Source organism: Cervus elaphus, chromosome 1, assembly GCF_910594005.1.
Source record: "Cervus elaphus chromosome 1, mCerEla1.1, whole genome shotgun sequence".
In the NCBI taxonomy this organism is placed as follows: Eukaryota; Metazoa; Chordata; class Mammalia; order Artiodactyla; family Cervidae; genus Cervus; species Cervus elaphus.
The window spans coordinates 75,893,353-75,913,569 of NC_057815.1; the positions used below are offsets into that span (position 1 = coordinate 75,893,353).

A 20,217-nucleotide genomic window follows, 5' to 3' on the forward strand; every position below is an offset into this window, starting at 1 on the left:
TTGAACAGATAACTGGGAAATGCTACCATTTTGTATATGTACTGTGGGTATAAATGGGCACAGATCTACACACAGCTTCCAGTGGAGTTTTTTTTTCTAACACATTTGCGATTTGATACTTGTAAAAATTATCTCCTCTTAAGGATCATCAGGATTTAAAACAGAGTATGTCTGAAAGTAACCATTGGTTTAGAATGTTAATCTAATATGGAAACAAAATTTGTAACACCACACTATGAGGTTAAAAAGAAAATAGTATAATAAAGGAAATACAAAGGCTTTGGTATGGTTTTTACAATCAACAATGGTTAATTTTGATATGTAGTTGTGAACAACTTCAAAACACTTAAGTTTAAAACTCTTGCAAGCACTTTTAATTGATTAGGAATGAATTCTAGATGCACAAAATGATTGGACTGTGAACAGTAATACAACTATATCTAAGAACAATTAACTTTTGCTGGCCAAAAAAGAAACTTATGATTGCATGAAAATGTGTATAAAACATCTATAGAGTATTCTTGTCAAATATAAATGAAATTAACTTTATTATAGAAATCATTCTGAGGATTTCTAGGGAAGACAAATACTTACATTTTGACATAAAACAAATTGGATTATATCAAAGACACACTCTACCTTTCAGCTATCAACTTTTTTCTTCCTTGAATTTATATCTTACCCTTTTTTTTGCACATAAACTTCATCTGTTAACAACCTTTGGAAAACCAACAGATATTTCTTACATAAATCTAGTGCATGTTGTTCCAGGTTTAATTATATGCAAAGGAATGATACAAACGTGGAACATCAGTCCATAAACTATGAACAGATGGGTAGAAGTATTCCATATATCTTGATAAAACTCTTAAATTCGTGGCAAAGCTTGTTGATCATGATTTCCTTTTTTTTTTAAAACAACTTCATGATCAACAGAGATCAAACATCCATCCAGTCTACGTTGTTCTTTTTTCATTATAACATACAAATGCCCATTTACAAATAATACACCAAAATGAATAAAAGTTTGGATACCAAAATGAAGATTTGTTCCAACTGACATCGTGCCTTCTGTATACAAAGGTCCTTGTTTTCAAGTCCATTCCCCAGTGGTACAACACAGGACACAACTGCAGAACTGAAGTGCTTCTAACAGCCATTTTTCTTTCCTTCCTGATCGCCCAACTGCTGTGTCCACATAGTCACTGACTGAATTAACACAATATATTCTTTTTGTTTTTTTGATTTTTTTTTTTTACTGTAATCTTGGCCAATATTGAGACATATCAGGTTCACTTCCAGGAACTTGAACTGGAACTGACACACCAGGGGAAATGAGTCCTAGAAGTGGATGAAAGAAATAGCCATGTAGAGATTCCCTTCGAGAGACAGGCATGGAGTTGTAAGTTTAAAAAAAAAAAAAAACTCTAGTACTTTCTAACATTTCAACTATATTAAAAAAAAAAAAAGCTTTCAAGTCTTATAAACAAAAGCAGCACCTTCAGAAACTAGAAAACATGTTCACATGCACCTACTGAATTCCAATCCCTCCCCCAAAAAAAACCAACTCCAGGCTTCCCTGGTAGCTCAGACAGTAAAGAATCCACCTGCAATGCAGGAAACTGGGGTTTGATCCCTGAGTTGGGAAGATTCCCTGGGGAAGAGAATGGCTACCCACTCCAGTACGCTTGCCTGGAGAATTCCATGGACAGAGGAGCCTGGTGGGCTACAGTCCATGTGGTCGCAAAGAGTCGGACACCACTGAGCAACTAACACTTTCACTTTCCACTTGTCTGTATGTTTGGAACTTTAGCAACAAAACCATCCTGGAAAATCAAAGTAGTACTTCTTCAGTTCCAATGAAATGTATAGAAGAACTAGGAAGGACCTGAGAAGTCTTTCCAGTAAGCTCGGGGGAGGTGGGGGGGATGGCCTTCACTGTTGCGTTTGGCTAAAACAATAATTTTTCCTTCTGAAAGTTACATTTTCAGGTCTCGCCTTCATATGCAACTTCTGCAACCAAATTCAGGAAAAACAACATTTTTTGTCAATATGGCATTAAGTTACTAATGAGTTTGTCTGAATTCCCCTTTTGAATTAGTTTTCCCCAGAGAAGTGAGCAACAGAGAGTAAAACACACCATCACACAAGGCCGGCAGATTCTTTCCAGGTAAACTCTGAATGAAGGGAGATTACCTGGCGAAAGAAGCTGCAAAGCCCACCTGCGTGCAGCCTGCGGGGAGCAGCAGCTCACCTGTGGAAGTGGCGCCCGAGGTACCCATTGGCTGGCTGTTCATGTGTGTCTGCATATGTGGGGGGGTGTAGGTATCATAACTCCGCCCGTTCACCGAAGGGCTGGTGGGCAGCATGCAGGAGTACGAGGAGGTCTGGCTAGGGACTGGGGGCTGGGAGGAGAAAGGCAACCTGTGGTTACTGAGAGACACATTGTACAGCCACCTCCCCAGGCTCCCTCCTCCCCACGACTCTGCCAATAAGTCTGTTGACAACCACAAGTAAAGCACTGGAACGCCACGTGGGAACTCTAAGATTGGGCCTCCAACTGGTCCTTCTATTGTCCACTGCTAGAGGAAAGTTGCCTACATACCAAACTTTTTAAAGTACCCAAAATTCAGACTATTGCCCAGCTAGATGGTTGGCACCATCCATAAAATGAATAGAATTTTTGTCCATTTTCATCTTGGACCTTTGCTGGCACCTTTAGAGAAGTTTTAACATGAGGACTTCCATAGATACATTACCCCTCTCTCACAAATTCAATCTATTAATATTTGGGAATCCAATGACACCCCCACCCCTTAAACCCTGTATTTCAAGCTTTGAGGCAGAAAACAGCGGGAGGAACTCTGTGCAAAGTTTGGTTTATGGACCCTGGAAGCCTTTCATGGTGGGACTCATGGATTTAAAGAGTCTTGAAAAGGCATATCAGTAATTATCTCAGGTTAAAGTAGTCAGAAGTGTCAGGAAATACCTAGCCCCGTCGTGAAAATTTGCTGTGACTTTCTTACAGGCTCCAAACCTGAGATTGGGTTTAATCCACAAAATTGTGCTGCTACCCTCTAAGTATTTAGAATCATGGTAGTAAAAAGATAAACCTTTATCCTAACTAAATAAATATACAAGGCTGGGACAAAACCCCTCATGAGCTCTCACAGGGCTATGATGGGGCAGCAAACTTGGGATGAATTAATAGAAGCCTAATGTCAGGAGCAAGGGAGATGATAGTACTGCTCTAGTCTGCAAACTATAGAAATGTTTAACATTCCAAGATTCACATCCTCAGAGGCAGTGATACATTAGAGAAGGTCAGAGAAGGACACTTGCTCCTTATAAAATGGTTGAAGATTTTGGTCAACAGGATAAACTGATGGAAAGACAGGACACTCCTCACCCAACTCCAAAAGTCAAAGAGCAACTTTCTCTGAATAGTAGAATTGTTGATGCTTTAATTTTGTTTTTGAATATATATACATGGCTTGAATGATATTGTGTTATATAATTTTTAAAAATCAGCATGTGAAATAAATGGACCCACACAGGCCTGTATGTGGACACAACCCTAACAGAAGAGCAGCATCTATTTAATTGTTTCTATTTTCTCATATACGCAGCTTTGATCTTCACAGAAACCTAGGTATTGCTACAATTTATAAAACTGAACAAGACAGTCAGTGGCCTTATTAAAGTCAGAGGATTACTGCTAACATCGAGTTCAAAGAGGCAAGCAGGCCCTCTGGGCCTTGTCAGAATTTCAGCTTGCATTTGTTTCTATCCTGAAATCACTTCCTCCAGGCAACCTTGACTTCTAGAAAATTCCAAGGCAGTTGTAGCCACCCCAACTAATAGGCTGTTAATCCCTTAATTTACATTAATTGCTCTATGGTCAGTAATATCCAGATGCAATAAAAATAGACATGTGAATAATGCCTCGGAAGCTGCTTATCTAGCTGTTCCTATATTAGTCTAAAGACCATGAAACATTTATTTTAGTGTGATGTGGGTTAGAAATCCAGCCAAAGATGTTCAGTGGAGAATAAACTATCTGTGTACCCCCAAATCTGTTTCTATCAGGGGCTCATGCTGGCCAGTCTCATATTACCCAGCATCTCTAACTGCCGTACAAACAGAACAAGAGTCCTGAAGAAGTCACGGCAGAAGGCCCACCAGAGGACCAATATTCTTCCCCATCGAGAAACCCTCTGGCTTCAAGGTTCCAGTACACCCTGCCTACCTTATACAACTTCCATCACAAAATGGGATTAGCCTAGTTCAGGACCTAGCACATGTAAGGGCCAATACATATTTGGGATGGAATTGAGTAGGGGCAGGTTGTTATACCAAGTGAATAGCATCAACCTTTCCAGGCAGCTGGTAATGCCAGAAACTCATCACATCATTCACAGCAAAGATACATGATATTTCTAGCAAATACCTTCTATTCTTTTTATTCTAAGATAGAGAAAGAAAACTATCTTTTCCTCTATGTTAAGTAAATCACACTATACAGATATGAATCCCAATTCTGATCCTTTTTTTCTTCCTCACTAGTTTATCACAAACATCCTAAATAACATCCAAAATACACATAAAGACTATACATTTATTTATACAAACACCTAAATATAAACCTGTTTTACCCATATTAACTCCTTACTACCTAATAATTTGCCAGCATTATTTTCATTTTCTGGTCCAAGTTTCACACTGGTCCCTAAAGCATGCCCCATTCTCATCCAACATCATCAAGTTGACATTCCCAATGAGCAAAAAGCAGATTAACTGGACTGAAAATCAAGTTTTTATTTTATTAAAGGCATGAATCAATCAGTTAATCAATCAACTAAAAGACTGGATTGACTGCTTTCATCTCAGACTTCACTGGTCAAGCCAATCACTGTACTGAGAAAGTCTCCCAAGGGTAAACACAGGGCCAATGAGGTCTGCATGCCCCAACCCCCTCCTAACCTCCTCTCCAGGGACCCGTTAAATGGGCAACCACTGGCCTCACTTACTTGCATAGGCAGATTATTCGCCATGGTGAAGCTGGGCATGGGCGGCAGAGCACTGTATGTGTTTGTGAGGGCTGTGTCTGTTCGGCCCAACATGGAGCCAGAGGTGAAGGAGGAAACTGCGGGGAGAGGGACACAACAGTTGTGGTGAGAGTCAGAGCCAAGGGTGAACAGGCTGAAACACACTGATCAGCAGAATTAATATTTCCAATTACCAGGTGTGGTGGGTTGTGGGATTGGTTGGTAGACACTGGTGCTGAAACTACTGCTGATAGGAATATGACTAGGTGTGTTGCTGGCTTGTCTTCTCTGATTCCTCAGCTTTTCTTCTCTTCTCCATTTGGCCCTTCGATTAGAAAACCATACCTGGAAATCAGACAGAACAGGTGAGCCCTGTGCCTGCTCCCAGCTCCACCCCATCCCTGACAGGTTCACTGTCCTCCTCCCCCAGTCCCCGAGTGATGGCAAAGCATTCAGCAAACTAAATCTGTTTCTATTTATATAAACAAATGACATTCCTTAGAAGCACCTGGGTCTCTAAAAAAGGCAAACGGTCTGAGTCACAAAGCATGAACATGCAGTCCCCGGGTACCTGTATTCTCGCTTCAGGTAGATCTATTTTGGCCGCTAGTCTTTCTCGGGCAAACACATCTGGATAATGGGTTCTCTCAAACTCTGAAAGAGTAAGTTGCATTTTCTATGTTGCACCAGAACTATACAAAATGTGTCAACCAAAGCCTGGATCAAGCTGATTTCCACCTCCTGACTTCCATCACTTTCAACCAATTCCCTTTAAAATGCTACTACTATTAGCACTGACTGTACTTGGAAGGACTATCCCATCAGAGCCATGTTCTATTTTTTTGCTTAATGACATTCATTCAAGGTCTCTTCTGTGGCCTGAATTAGCCAAATCATCATTCTTTCTTTATGAGAAGTCAGATTTTTCATCTTTGAATTACTGGTACATGAAAAGAAGAAAGAACACACATATACTAAAAGAGATGCCCAGAAAAAAAAAGAAAGAAAAAAGAAACCTTCTTAGGCCTCTGTGCAAGGGCCCTGGCTAAATTTAGCTCTTTGTACTGAAGATGTGGCATTTACTTTGATTTACTGCTTCTCTACTTTGAAAAACTCCATCACCTTTCTCCAGGGCCTCAATTTGCTCTTGGGTAAAGGATGTTCTATTTCTTTGCAGCTTCCGCTTCAGCTGAAGTCGCATTTGGGCCTCATCTGAATCTTCTCCATTGGAACTGATGGAGTTGGTATTCTCTCCCCCTCCTTCCTGCTGCTGGCAGCCATCTGGAACAAAAAGAACAGGACAGTAAGAGAAATTTGGAATAACCTGGAGTCTCCAAAAGGGGCCTCATATAGCCATAAACTCCAAGAGCAGTTTAGTCTCACCCAAACATTCCCAAGGTAACTGTCAGGCTTCAAAAGACATTAGTGACACACGTTACCTGACCACCATTTTCAGTTTTTATTATGATGAGACTATGCAATGTAGATACTTACAGAATGGCATTTCTGTGAATGACAAAACAAGTAGTGAAGTTTCCAATTAAAACGATCTTTCATAACTAACTTTGACCCTCCAAATGCTTCACCCAGCTCCCTCTCCTTAGAGAATTTAGTTACCTATGGCTATGTTGGGAAAATAGAAGAGTGATGTTCAAGATTTTAGCTGATCTATAATCAGTAATTCCTATCTAATCAATTAGATGTTGATAGGTTTGTAGAAAATGCTATTAAGAAACCAAACCAAGCTTGTAATCTTTAAAAAAAATATTTATCTAGTTTTTATTTGAATTCTGCACAGTCAATTTCATTTTAAAGGTTGTGAATTTAGAAGTGCTCGCATTGTTCTGCAGTTTTATTCAACTATTGTATGAGTGCGCTTTGCCTTGACACCTATTACGAGCACAGCTGTAATTATATCATCACCAAGAACAGGCTATAATTGCTGAAAATGGAATTTTATATTTAGATAAAAGGACTGTCCATTCTTTGTAATGTGTTGCACCAGAGAAAAGTAAGATTTCTTTTAAATTTTTAACGTGTAATTTTAAAAAAGAAATAGTAGAGAGTTCACTAACTAGCTAAATATGCTATGCTGCAGCTGAATCCTTGGCATATCATTTAAGTGGTACATTTTTAATTAGGGCATTTCCACCACTTTTAATGTAATTTCTATCATTAAACAGGGGAAAGTTTTATTGTTTTCCTTTGCTGCTTGGAGGGCAAGATGTGCACTTGGGCAAGCTGTCTCCTTTTGCGCCTTGCTGGAGAGGCCACAGCCTGTCTGAAGGAAGGGATTCAGCTCTCGATAGGCGTCCAGGGCCACTGCCTCCTGGGTCCTTGGTCTTGGGTCCTAAGGCCCCCAAGGGATACCAAACAGGGCTGCCCCCCTCCCCATCCTAGCGATTTGGCCCTGGGGGGAGGAGCCTCTGGGGCGCCTTGGTGGGAATCGACTTGGCCAGGAATATCATTTATAACCGGGAGACAATAGGCAGTGCCTTCAAAGAGTTCAGGGAATTGTGACAGGATCTAGTGGGATCTTTTCAGGAACTTTGAAATGTTTTAAAACCCCAACTTTCTCCCCCATTTAAACAGGCGGATTCATCAGCACTGGCCACCATATGGGCCCTTGGAGATCTATTGAGATGACCACCAACACTTGAATAGCGAGGGGCTGCTTTTCAGCGCAGCACAATGCCCCGCGAGTAAGGGAAACTATTAAACTCCTGGGGCAGGAGCGTTGGCAAACTTTCGTGGGCAGAATTTCGAGGCCACAATGAGCGCGGACAACAAAAGGATTCTCTTGAGGCGTGCAGCGGGCCACATTGTGTTACAAGAAGCCCAGTCAACAGACTTTTCAGTGAAGTGTGTTAACCCCTCTGCTCTGCTATCATTAATCACTGTCCGAGGAGCGGGCGCCTCAATGCTATTTAGGGCGCTTGGCTGGGGGCTGGAGGGTGGATGGGGGGCCGGGGCAGGGGGTTGGGGGGGCGCCGGGCCGGTGGATGAGGACGGGGACCTGGGGGGAAGCGGGGAGGAGAGGCAGAGCGGATGAAGACTGGGGGGGAGGGAGACAGGAGGGGCGGGAACAGAGGTCTGCTTGAGGGAGGAGGAGAGGGGAGGGGGTAGAGAAAGGTGGGGCCAGAAAGAGGCTCCAAAGATGAAGAGGCCAGAAAGGTGCAAGAAGGCCAGGAAAAGAGTGCTGAGAGGGAAAGAGACAAGAGGGTCAGCGGACAAGGGGAAAGGCCGAGGGAGATAAGAAAGAGACAGAGACTCAGTACATGGGCTACTTGGGGTCGTCTTGCGCTACATCAGAAAGGTGGGGCTTGGGGAGGGCTCCTTGGCCGCGCCCCCAGAGCCGCTCACTCACGGGTGCCTGCACCAGCGTCTGCGCTAATCTACTGCCCCAAGTTTCATGGTGACTTTTCAACGTGTTTTTCAGGGAGCGAAATTCCGAGCCCCTTTTATTTTCGGAATTAGTCGATGAGGAAGACTTTAGAAATAGACTTTGGGGGGCCAACTAGTAAGGCCCATCAGTTATTGCTTTTGGAAAGCACAAACAAAAACCTGCAATCCTCCAACGTGTAAGTAAGGGACCGAACACAATCCCATCTTTGCAGCGGTGGTGGTCACTCAGACGCCTTCCAGGAGGCCCCACCCCAGTCCTTTTTTCTGGCACATTCGATCTCTCCAATTAAACAAAGCTGCCCGGGTGTGCCTCGGAAGACCCCCACAGATAGCATTCTCTGCTCGCGTTTGCTTCACTGAGGCTTTCCTAATTTTAAAACATGGACATGTGCTCACGTTCTCCTTCTTCCTTTCTTCCTCTCCGCATCCCCCCTCCCGCGGGCCCCCGCACCACACACACACACACACACACACACACACCACTTACTCACAGGAATGCAGGCACAGCGCCGACTTGGCAAGTGACTTTTAAGGGGAGTCATTTAAGGGAGGATGAGGAGCGCTTGATTTTAAACCTCTTTGGGGAGAAACAAACAGCAGTGGAGACAGAGAAGGGTCAGGAGAAAGTTGTGGCTGCAGGATCCCTCCAAGGCCCTACAGAGCCAGTGTGCCCCGCTGCAAGTTTGCTACTTTAGCAACTATTCGCAGCCAGGCGGTGCCGGAGAGGTCACTCTTAAATTGGGTGCCCCTCCTTTTTTTTTCTTTAGTGGATTTACTTTCCACTCTTAAAGCTTTTTAGCAAAATAAAACTAGAAGTTGGATCTCGGATTCCCCCCATGATAAACCTAAGTGGCAGACAATTAAGATATCTTCTTTAAAAGGCGCCCCCTCGGAGCGCAAAGAAGGGGCCTTCAATGGGCGCCGTCCACCTTCCAGCTTAATCCGCGAGAAGGCGAGTGAAAGCGCCTCCCATTCTCCCAGCCCCAGGACCATCTGACGCTCGGGATAGGATTTGTTTCCTGGAAGAAGGAGAAGGAGAAGGGAGAGAGAGGAGAAGAAGAAGAGCAGAAGAAAAAAAAAAAAAAAAGACGCTGGGAAATAAAATCATTCCTTAGTTTCTTAGTGTCTTAATCAGTGAGGCGGAAAACAAGCAAGAAAAGATAGCAACCCGGTTGCGGCACCTTTTCAGCTCTGGAGCGCGGATCAAAACATTGAAGCATCTGTTGAAAAAAGAGACTGACTAAATCCTATAGAGGGTCTGGGTATTAGGGGGGGGGGGGGGGGGGGGAGGGAGGAGATAAGAAAAAGTGTCTCCGTGATCCCTAAAACCACCAAATCGCTGGAGAATTGGGGGCCGGATAGAGTTGTCTCTTGTGGTTGTCAGCCCACATCGGCACAGTTTTATTCACCGCCGCAAGGCGTTGATCAGATGGAAACCATATTTGTCTCCCTCTGAGACAATCTCGCCTTATGCTTTCGGAGTCATGGACTCCTTTAAAACCCAAAACCGGCTTCCTGGGCCGGGAAAGGGGGCGAGGGAAGGGGGGCGACTTCTTAGCTCCCAAAGAGCCAAGGATTCCCGGCATGTCAGCCGTGGCCACCGGCGCCCTGTGGCCCCCGCACCCGGGCACTCCGCGCTGGGCTCGCGGCCCCGTCCTCCCCACGCAGCGGGGACCAGGAGCAGGTGTGGATTTGGGGGCGGGGGGGCAGAGGGAGAACCGGAAGTTGGTGAGCCAGAATGCTCTAGCAACTGCGAGCCTGAAAGAAAGTTCAAAGTTCCTAAACGAGCGCCACCTCCCGCCCCAGCAAACAGGAGCCCTCGCGCCCAGGGCTCAGCCCTCCCAGGCCCGGTCACCGCGTCCCGCGCCCTCCCGGAGATTTCTCCCGCGGACGAGGCGGCGGGGTGGGGTCACCCGGACCTCAGCTTGGTGGGGGGGTGCTGGGGCGAGCAGTGGGGGTGCGTCCCTTGGGTGTGTCCGGTGTGCGCACGTGGGAAGCCTACAGTTTCAAAGGTCAGGTGAGGGTATGGCGGTCACCCCCTCGTCCTCACCAGAGGCCGGAGGAGGCCAGCGAGGAGGCAGCGCCTCCCTGGGGGGGCAGCCCGCCGCACCCCGGGAGGCCGAGGTTCGGCCCGATCCGGGCGAGCGGGCGGGCGGGTCGCCCAGGCGAGCCGGAGCCCTGCGCATCGGGAGGCCTCGGCCGGGCCGAGCGGCCGCGCTGGGAAACACCGAGCCAGCGCTTTGCTCCCTATCTTCCCAGTGTCCGTCCTATATTGTTTTCTGCTCTTAAAACTGACATGTCTAATTGGCAATTGGTGCCGAATCGTGTCCAGAGGTCTCTTGTGGAACATTTCTACAGCTGTCTCCTTCAACTAGACGCTTATTCATGTCGCCTTAATGAGAAACAAAACGTTCTCTAATGAGCAATTACAGAGCGACAGGATTGTTCCCATAACAAATTCTTGCGAGTGACAGAAGCATCCTTTGTACCAGATATTTCGCATACTGTTACCGATTTTCCCTTCCCTCGCCCGGCTCCGTGGAGGCGCGGGGCACCCAGATTGGGTTGAGAGCGCACGGAAGCGAGGGCAATCCCGTCAGCGTCCCCCTCACCGCCTCCCCTGGCCGGGAGCCCCCAGGCTTCCCCGTGCTCCGGGGAGTGAGATTCCACGTCCCATTATCCCTCATATTATCTCCTTGTCACGCGGACAACAAATACCGATTAATCTTCGGAGTAAACTGTTTCCTATTCTTGACCAAGCTACCTCCGGTGTGTGGAGGGGAGGGGCGGGGAGAGCCAACCGGTCCGACCCCACCCCCGTCTGCTCCTCTTCCTCCATCCCTTCTCACAGAGCCTGCAACGGTCCAGATCCTATCTATGCGCTCAGCTCCTGGGTAGCTCCCGGCACACCAAAGTCTGGCTCACAGAAGCCTCACCCCACCTATCTTGTTACACAGTCGCCACCCACAAAGAATGAGAACTAGGGACCCAGAGGAGTGGAGGGGGTCCGAACCTAGAGGGTAGGGTTGTTTTAGTTGGGAAATCAACATTTCCAATGCCCCATCCTCAACTTGGCCCTGCATCTCACTGCTCACCCTCTCTTATACACCCTACTCATAGTGACATAATTTGTCAATTACAGCAAAAAGCAGGATGATACAATTATGTTTACCTTGCAGTCTGTCAGTGTGTTAACTTGTCACACTTCTACAGCAAGGGGGCTCTCCGTGCATTTTAATGGCACATTTGAATAGGGCACCACGCAGCTAGCTCATGCAGGCACACACCTACTCCTGCCCAGAAAACGTACTCAAGTGTGCACGCACACACACACACTCATCCCAGCCACATTCATACTACTTCTAACTACACAACCCTTGAATTTCCAGGCCAACCAGACAGTTCAACAAATACCACCTAGACACAGCGCAAGTCAATGTGTCCCAAGCCCTTGAAGAGCTACTCCCACTACATTCTCCAAGCACAAAAGTCCAGAGAGGGAAAAGGTTGGAGGAGAAGAGGATACGCAAGGGCTGCAAATATGGAGAGTTTGAGAATGGGTGTTTGGGTTTTTACCTTGCGTAGGTTGCCCTGGCACTGATGTTCCCGGATACCAACCCGGGCGGGTGCCCCAGCTTCCGGTCTGCCCGTTCAACATCCTTAGTTTATCATACATGCCGTCTGCGCCCATCTGTTGCTTTTCGCTAGCCAGGTTGCGAAGAACTCTGTTTATTGATGACACCTGCAAATCAAATCAAGATCAAACCAAATGGCAGCGTCTCCTGAAGACACAGTTGCCCTATCTTAAGTCTCCATCTCAGCATGCCCCTCTTTAAAGAATGACCCCTAATACATTAAAAAAAAAAAAATCCCCAGCCATCCTGGGACAGTGGGTGGACTTGCAGAGACATCGTGGAAAGAGTGCCAGCTATGACTCTGGGCATGAAAACTGAGTTGGGTAGAGAGCTGGAAGACTAGGGAGTGGTCCTTCACTGTTGCTGAGTGTCTTTGGTGACCTAACTCACATGTCTACTTTTTTATTGTTGTTGTTGTTAAAGATTCCCCCTCTCCAATATTAAGGCTTGGCTGAGAGATTTCTTTCACTGTTATTTGTTTTTTATATTAGGACAGAAATGGATGTTTGATTTCTGAAAGAAGGTTCAAACAGCGAGATAAGGAGGAAGCTTGCTTGAATCTGGTTTTCATTTTCGTTTTCCTTCTAGATTCCAGTGACTTTCTCCAGGTGCCTCCACTCTACCTTGCCGCATGCAAATGAGGTGACTAACCCTCCCACACTTGACTCCCATTTCCAGAAGGTCAATAAAAAGGTCAAGGTGCTCCTCTCAAGACCCCAAGGTACAGAGGTGACAAACGTGGAGCGGGGAGGAGAGGAAGAGAAAGACACTGGCAGGAAGGAGAGCAGGGGGACGTAAAGAAAGTGATGGTAAAGAGGGAAGAGCATGGAGCTTAGGGCAGGGAGAGGGAATGTTCTCAGTGAACTTACACTTGGTATGTTATCGTTGGTACAGACCCCCTCGGACAGTAATCTGTCTCGGATTTCCCAAGCAAAGATGGACGGGCACTCCCGCTTATACTGGGCTATTTTGCTTACAACTTCTGGAGTCGCTACTCTCGGTTTACTACCACCGATTGCCCTGGGTCTGATGGAGCCAGTCTCGTAATACCTGCCCAGAATTTTACTCACACATCCGTTGGACACCTGCATAGGGGAATTGGACAGAAAACCACATTATTAATAATTTCAAGACAAAAATAAAATTGTTTAAGTATGCATTAAACAATGACAAGCTTACGTTTTGATTGTCCAGCACTTGGACTTTTGCATCTGCATGGGTCTATAACACAAAAATATACCTTCAATGGTACGAGAACTTACTGTAGAGAGCTTTTTTTCTTAAAATTACATTTGTAGCCCTAAAAACTACAAATAGGATGATACTTTCAAACAGTTTGAACTAAAAAAAAACCTAAAAGTTTTTAAAACTGTTTTTGTAAATAAACACTGCTAGAAGATGCATCAAAACGAAGTCAGATTGTTTTGTGCTGATCTTGCTTAAAGTGGTGTTATGCTTTAATGAGTGAAGGGGAAAAATAAACTGAATCTTTAGTCATTTTTCCTTTAAAAATATGCCCAATTGAGTAAATGTGAGTTAGGGAGGGAGGTAAACAGCATTTGTCTTTTAAAATCAATATATATTCTTCATGAATATGAAGAAATCAAACAAATATCTCAAACCCTGAGAGGTAAGCATGGGGTGAGGGAAAGGGAATGAAATTATGCAGATTTATGTAACTCATTTTATTACAGTTCATAAACTGTTACCACAATGAACGTTTTTAACAAATGAAAAGAGAAAGGTTTTTTTGTTGGTTTGTTTTTAATTCACACGCAGTTTTTCTCTTAAGCAGATGAATTCTCTTATGTGACTGACCCAGGTTGAAAGAGATCGGGAAGGATGGTGGAAGGAAAGGGGAAAGCAGAAGGTAGGGGGGTGGGGTGGGGGCTGGAATGGGGGGTGAGGGTGGGGGTCCATAATTAGCAGCGTTTACAGTAAGAAATGAAGAGAGGGCCTTGAGAGTGGAGGGCCGCGGGGGCGGCGAATGGGGCGGCGCCGGAGGATCACCTGCAGAATTCGGGAAATGTCGCACGGCCGGGCCCCGCTGTGAGCTAGCTCTACGATCTTCTGCCGGGTGGAGTCCGGCAGTGGCCGCCCGTTGACAAAGACACCACCGAGCTGATTCACTCCGCTGTGACCTGAAGAAAGGGAGAGGAGAGCAGAGCAGAGAGGAGGGGAAGAAGAGGCAAGAAAGAGAAGAGGGGGAAGGAGGAGGTGGAGGAGGAAGAAGGAGGAGAAGGATGAAAAGGAGGAAGAAAGAAGGGGAAGAAGAAAAGACAACCACAATGCATCCTCAGCTCCCTGCCAGCCCTGGCCAACCTCAGTGATCAGGTCCCTGCTGTCGATGAAAAATGACAACAGGACCTCCAAGCCATTCCAGGCATCGGGCAGCCCAGCCCAAACACAGCGGAGCTCCTGCCCACCAGACTGCAGAGCAGAAGCACGGTGCAGACACACGTAAGAACACGCGCACCTCACTGCTACAGACTGCTTTCACTCCAGCAGAACCCCCAGCCCACCGCTGCCCCCCAGAAACACCCCAGCCAGTCTTTGAACCCGCAAGGTGCAAATAATGAGCTCAGAAATATCCTCCCAAAGATCCCCTCTGAGTGTAACGAAAAAAACCACGAGTCCTACAGAACCCACACTGCATCTTCAAGCTCCCTGCATTGTTAGAACTGTGATGGCAAACCCTACAGCTCTTCAATGCTCCCTCAGATCCTAGGGTCCAGAAACATTTGCTGTCATACTCCAAAGTGGTGAAGCACCGGGGTTAAAAATATATATATAGGAGAAGAAAAGGGAATGGAGTAAAGAAGAACCAGAACAGCAAATCTGTGGCGAGTGAACCGCAACCTGGGTTCAGCACCTCCCATGCAGGCTGCCTCAAGCCCCTCAGATCTGTTCCAACCACAGAGTAATCTGGCTGCTACAGCCGGCCGGAGGGCTGGGAGTCTGTCTGCACCAGCTACAGCTCCACTTTTACTTCCGATGCTAAATTCGGCCCTCCCCACAGCCCAGGACAGATAGGAGCAAATATCAAAAAGTGAAAAGAAAAGGAAAAGACCACACCACAGTGTCCCCTTCCCTCCTTTATCTGGTTATCTCGCAACCTCACCCTATTGTCTAAATTGAGAATAGGGAGAAGGAGTTAGCAACCCTGTAGCCCCCCTCCCCAGAAACCACAGGCACACAAATAAAGCCAATTGCCAATTTCCACTTCCTTAAAAATCTCCAACCTGCAGCCCCGACTCTAGAGAACAGCCCTTCCAGGAGAAGATGTGGCTCCCCGGCTCAGCTCTCCTCTCCTCTCCTCTCTTCTCCTTGGAGCCTCTGATAAATTGACTCCAGGAGCCTGAGCTTCTTAGCAATAAATAAGCTCCAAATATAGAAGAGGGGGGAAAATATGATGAGCCTCTCTGACATTTGTCTTTAAAATAAAACTAGCTGCACGTCAAGTTTGAGCTTAATTTCTGGAAATAGGCGGAAGTCGCTCCGGATCATGCATGGAAGGCTAATTGAAAAGATCAGTCGGGGCGCTTGTGGCAGCCTTGTCACTTTCTGACAGGGCTCCGCTCCGGGAAATTGCATCGTCACGACAAACGGGACCGTGATAAAACGACCCTTTCCGTCCCTATTTGGAGATCACTCAGACGAGATGGAACTGCACTCGTTTCCCCTTCGAGGGGAGCCGCGTTTTCAGGGTAGCCGAAGGCTTGGGGCAGATTGGGGGGGGGGGTGGCTGACTGAGGAGGTGTGCTGAAGCCTCAACTCGATGAGAAGTGACAGGCGTTTGGGGTATCTAGGCTCCGCCGGGCCGGGCTCGAGCAGGGACATCGCGGGGACACTGCTTCTCCAACAGAGCGAGGCCTAGACCCTGCTCCTGGTTTCTCCTAAATTTCCTTTATTGCCTTCCTTTGCCTCGAAAGACCTTCTGCGGCTCCAGCTTACAGGAGTCTCCCCTTTGGGCAAAGGACGCCTTCCAGGAAAAAGAAAGGCTCTCCCAGAGAAAGATCGAGAAAGACCTTCCAAACTTCACGCGCAGCCTGGGCAATTCCCAATCTGGGAATGCCAAGGCGTATGAAGCCGCCTAATCCTAGACCTCCCTCCTTCTCCCCCCACCGGCACAAAAAATAACCTGCCCGCCACCTCCGCGGCGGCCGCCGGCGGGTGCTCGCCCAGGGCCAGGTCGCCTCTGCCAGCATCGAAATGGCAGCGAGGAAGCGCCGCTCTAAGTTCCCCTTCAGAGGTTAAGCCTCAATCATTGTGTCCCTTCCCTAGGGACGGCTGGCGCTCTCGCCCAGTGGCGATGATTATGCGCCTAGAATTCGACCGCGAAGCATCTAATAGGAAAACATATGGTGTCAATTTGGATGCTCTGCGCCTCGCGCACACCCGGGAGCGCGCAGCACAAAGCCCGGCAGGCCGGCCCGCGACCCCGCGCCCCTCGGGGCCCGCCAGCCAGGCCGCCGCGGCAAGTGCTCAGCGCCGCGCGCCCGGGGCCGGCCTGCCCGAGAGCCTGCGGCTGGGGCCCTTGTGCAGGAGAGGGGAGGACCCAGCAGCCAGGAAGAGTGGCCAGAAGCCCGAGCCTCGCCAAGGATCGTTCCTACCGGGCCAAGTCCCGAGGCCTGGCACGTTCTGCACAACTAATCCGCCTTCCAGCTCGGCGCCCCCTTTGCGCCCTCTCCTGCGCTTCACGCCCACCAGCCGCTGAAGCGCCAGGGGACAGCCAGCGGCTGCAGGACAGATGGATCAGGGGCTAGGGACCCCTCTCCGTCTGCAGTTCAGCAAGGCAAGGTTTCTAGAAGATTTAGGCTTTCAGGCACTCCATACAGCGGAGCCCTGAAACCGCCTCGGGGCTCTGCACCTCTACCGGGGCCGAGTTTCACTGGGCCTCCAGGCTCTCAGGCCCGGTCTCAGATTCGTCCTGCCACAAAGCAGCACCCACGTACTGAGCAGGAAGGCGGGCTGGGGGCCCGAGGGGTCTAGGCAGACGGAGGATGGGAGATGAAGAGCCAGGGAACCAAAGGCACAGCAGGCCTGGAATGACTAGGACCCACCCAGTAGCTACCAGAGCAGGGCTGCTCCAACTCCTGGGCTCGATCCGCACTCTCCTCCCGACCCAGTAAACCTGCTCTCGCCGGTCTGCGCCCTGTAACAGTCCCACGGTTCCAGTACCAACTCCACCCCACCGCGGGCCCGGATGCCCCACTCCCCTGGCCTTCCAGGCCCCTCGCCGGGGTGGCGATGGGAGGAGCTGCTCTTAGGGTGACTGGGGGAGAGAAGCCCCCCACCCGCCCCAGACGGTGGAGACCTTCAGTCTTGACTAAGCCCAGGGGGCCTCCTTCTCGCTCTACGACGGCGAGAGGCCTCCGCCCCGCCCCGCTCAGCCCAGCCCCCCTCTCTGGGGTCAGAGCCCGGGCAGGGGCGGGGAGGGGGTGTGAGTTACAGGATTTGGGGGGATGGGGTTTCTCTACCGCAGCTTCGCAAACTCTTGCGGGCTGTTCTCAAGGGCCCAGCCCCTGTTCTTCCAGGAGGGAGAACAGAGTAAACGCCCTCCCCTCTTGGAGCAGCTGCCTCGGGTCCCCGGGCCTCTTCCCTAGCGCCCCCGGCCTGGGCAGCGCGGACACCGAAAGCCTCCGAGCCCTCCCCCGACCCGCACGCTGGTCCGCGCCTCCCCCGCCCGAAGTCCAAAAAGACCAGAGGCACTTACTGTTCTGCATGCTGGCGCTGGCTGGGGGCCGCGGTATCCCACGGGGTTCGAATATGGGGCTCTGTTAGCAAGAATATAGGCATTAATTCTGGGCCGGCACCAGGTAGGCCTACCTCCCTACAGAGGGTGTCCTGGAAGCAGGACAGGAGAAAGCCTCTTCTTTAAGGAAATAATCCACTCCATCAGTGTGGGGCTATCGGATCAATCAGTTTGGGCAAATCAGCTCTGCCCTCCAGTACGTGCAAAATCTACCTTTTGCATTACAAATACTCCAGTATTCCCAGTCTGTTTCCCCCATATTTCTTAGTTAACCCTTTAGTCAGAAGAATTCATGACTTGATTTTGAATTTTTTCTTCCAACTGAACAACAATGAAGAAGTAGTATTCTGACTCTTTTAGGTTAGGGAACCCAAAGCAGCCAGCATGGAACTTGCCTGAAATTTGGGATGTCTGTCCACTCTCACAATAAAAGGTCTCACACATCTGCGCGCCCCTAGTTAAAGTCTTCCCCCTAAGAGAAAACAGAAGGAGAGAAAGGTATATCAAACTATGACTCAAAAGCATAGATCATGGACTCTCTGATCCACACTCTCAGAAAGAAAAGAAAAGAAAAGAAAAGAAAAGAAAAAAAGCCATCTTGGGCTCAAACTGCCATAAAACTCTAAATTCCAGAGCTACACCCACATTTCCAGCAGCCTGTCCTGCAAAGGTCTCCACGTTTTGATAGTGGCTGCTCTGACCCAGCTTTGAGCGATTTGCAGAGCCTGACAAGTTAGGGCCCCATTTTGCAAAAATACCAAGAACCAGGGAAAGAAAAGGGGAGAACAAGAGAGACAGCAGGGTTAGGAGAAGAAGCCAAGAGCAGGGGGAAGGGGGACTTATACCTGAAGTTTAGAGGTGAAGCACAGGGGACCCTGGAACTTCAGAGTGCTTGAGAGTGCAGGCTGAGGCTGCTTGGGAGGATGTCAGAACCATTACTCCTTTCAAGAATTTCACCACCCCGGTCCCCCCAACCCCTCCCCAACCCAAGTCTTTGGTTACCTCTTTATCCTTCACTCTCCCCCTCAAAGCTTCCCAGTCAGCTTGATCGCCATTCACTTCCCATTCTTTCTGGGACTTTGAAAGTGGCAAGCCCAACTTTTTCCCCCCCAAACCTCACTTATTGTGATTAACTTCTCTTTTGGTGTTTAGATCTTCCCCCCTTTTACTGTACTGTGACACACGCTGTCTACCTCGCCTCACTGCTTTAAAAAGTACAAACAGGAGGGGGTGAGCGTGGTCGACAAAGCCTACAGAGAGCGAACAATGGCTTCTATTCTCCAGCTCTCCCCAAACCCTAAGAGCAAAACCGAATCTCCCTAACTAGCAACACAGCTTCCAACCAAAGGTACCAACAACTCACCAACTCATAAAGGGAACAGAGGGACACTTCTCGCTTTGTAAGTCCTGACCCAGTGCTAGTCCCGCAAGGTTAACACCTCCTCCACCATCACCCCTCCCTGTCTTCTCTTAAGAAGAAGGTCTGGGTGGGGGAGAAAATAGAAAAGTAATTTCTTGTTATAAATATCTGGAGGTAATTGTGTTACTGGTGTGAGTTGTTAGGGGCTGTAAAAAGATACAACGGCACCGTGGGGAGCTCAATTGGGAAGAGAGAGTTACAATAAAGAACCCATTCAAAAGGTTTGCCCAAAAAAAAAAGAGTAAAATAATTAAATAGTCACAGCATCACTTTCCCTGCTTAAAAAAATTAAAATATTCATTCTTTTTTTTCTGATTTGCCTATTATGATTATTAATTTTGCTTGCCTGCAAGAATTCTAAGAAGCAATTTTTTTTTTCTTCAAGGCCATTCATGGTCTAATTTATTAACTAGCTGGGAGGCAGCTTAAATCCATAAAAATAAACTTAGAAGACTTTCCCCCAGCTTCCCAAAGCAGTTTCCCAAAGCCTCTCTCCTGTCTCTCGGTCCCGAGACCAAGTCAAGTCCAGGAGAGAGAGAAAAACCCAACTTTGCGCAGAATGCCCAACTCCCCTTACACACCAAGTCAGATTCTGAAACTGTAAATAGTAGCTGGTGGGGAGAAGGGGGACTGAAATTCCCCTGGAAGGGTAAAACTTCCTACTGTAACCTATACCTATACTTAACCACAACCGAATGCCCCCATCCAGGTCGGTTTCTTGGAGCCATTTTTAAAAAATCACTAGCTGATTCCAAAGAGGCCTAACCGATTAATTTTCCAAGCAGCTGGGAAGGTGGAAGCATTTCAAATCCCGGTTTTGCTCCTTTCCCACCCTCCTCTCGACTAAGAAGCTATCTCATTACTTAAGTAATCGTTAACACAGTGCAAAAGCAACCCGGGAAGCCAGGCACCCGACACCCGGAAGCAGTCTTGAGCAGAGACTAGACTCCCCCC

The 20,217-nt window shown here is 47.9% G+C and overlaps 1 protein-coding gene across 9 annotated transcripts; it reads right to left on the reverse strand.

Annotated features, from left to right (window-relative positions):
* Positions 1-518: 518 nt before the first annotated feature.
* Positions 519-18,315, reverse strand: PAX6 (paired box 6). Of its 9 annotated transcripts, none has more exons than XM_043908630.1 (12): positions 18,239-18,315; positions 17,805-17,865; positions 14,099-14,229; positions 13,268-13,309; positions 13,159-13,173; positions 12,030-12,195; positions 6,171-6,329; positions 5,620-5,702; positions 5,243-5,393; positions 5,031-5,146; positions 2,255-2,405; positions 519-1,341 (listed from the first exon to the last, which is right to left on the reverse strand). In XM_043908630.1, the coding sequence occupies exons 2-12, from the start codon at positions 17,812-17,814 to the stop codon at positions 1,256-1,258; spliced, it is 1,110 nt and encodes a 369-aa protein (XP_043764565.1). In that variant the 5' UTR covers positions 17,815-17,865; positions 18,239-18,315; the 3' UTR covers positions 519-1,255. The 9 variants fall into 9 exon arrangements, with proteins under 9 accessions (XP_043764565.1, XP_043764537.1, XP_043764571.1 ...); XM_043908602.1 differs by having other exon boundaries at positions 12,958-13,173; XM_043908636.1 differs by lacking the exon at positions 13,268-13,309.
* Positions 18,316-20,217: the final 1,902 nt, after the last annotated feature.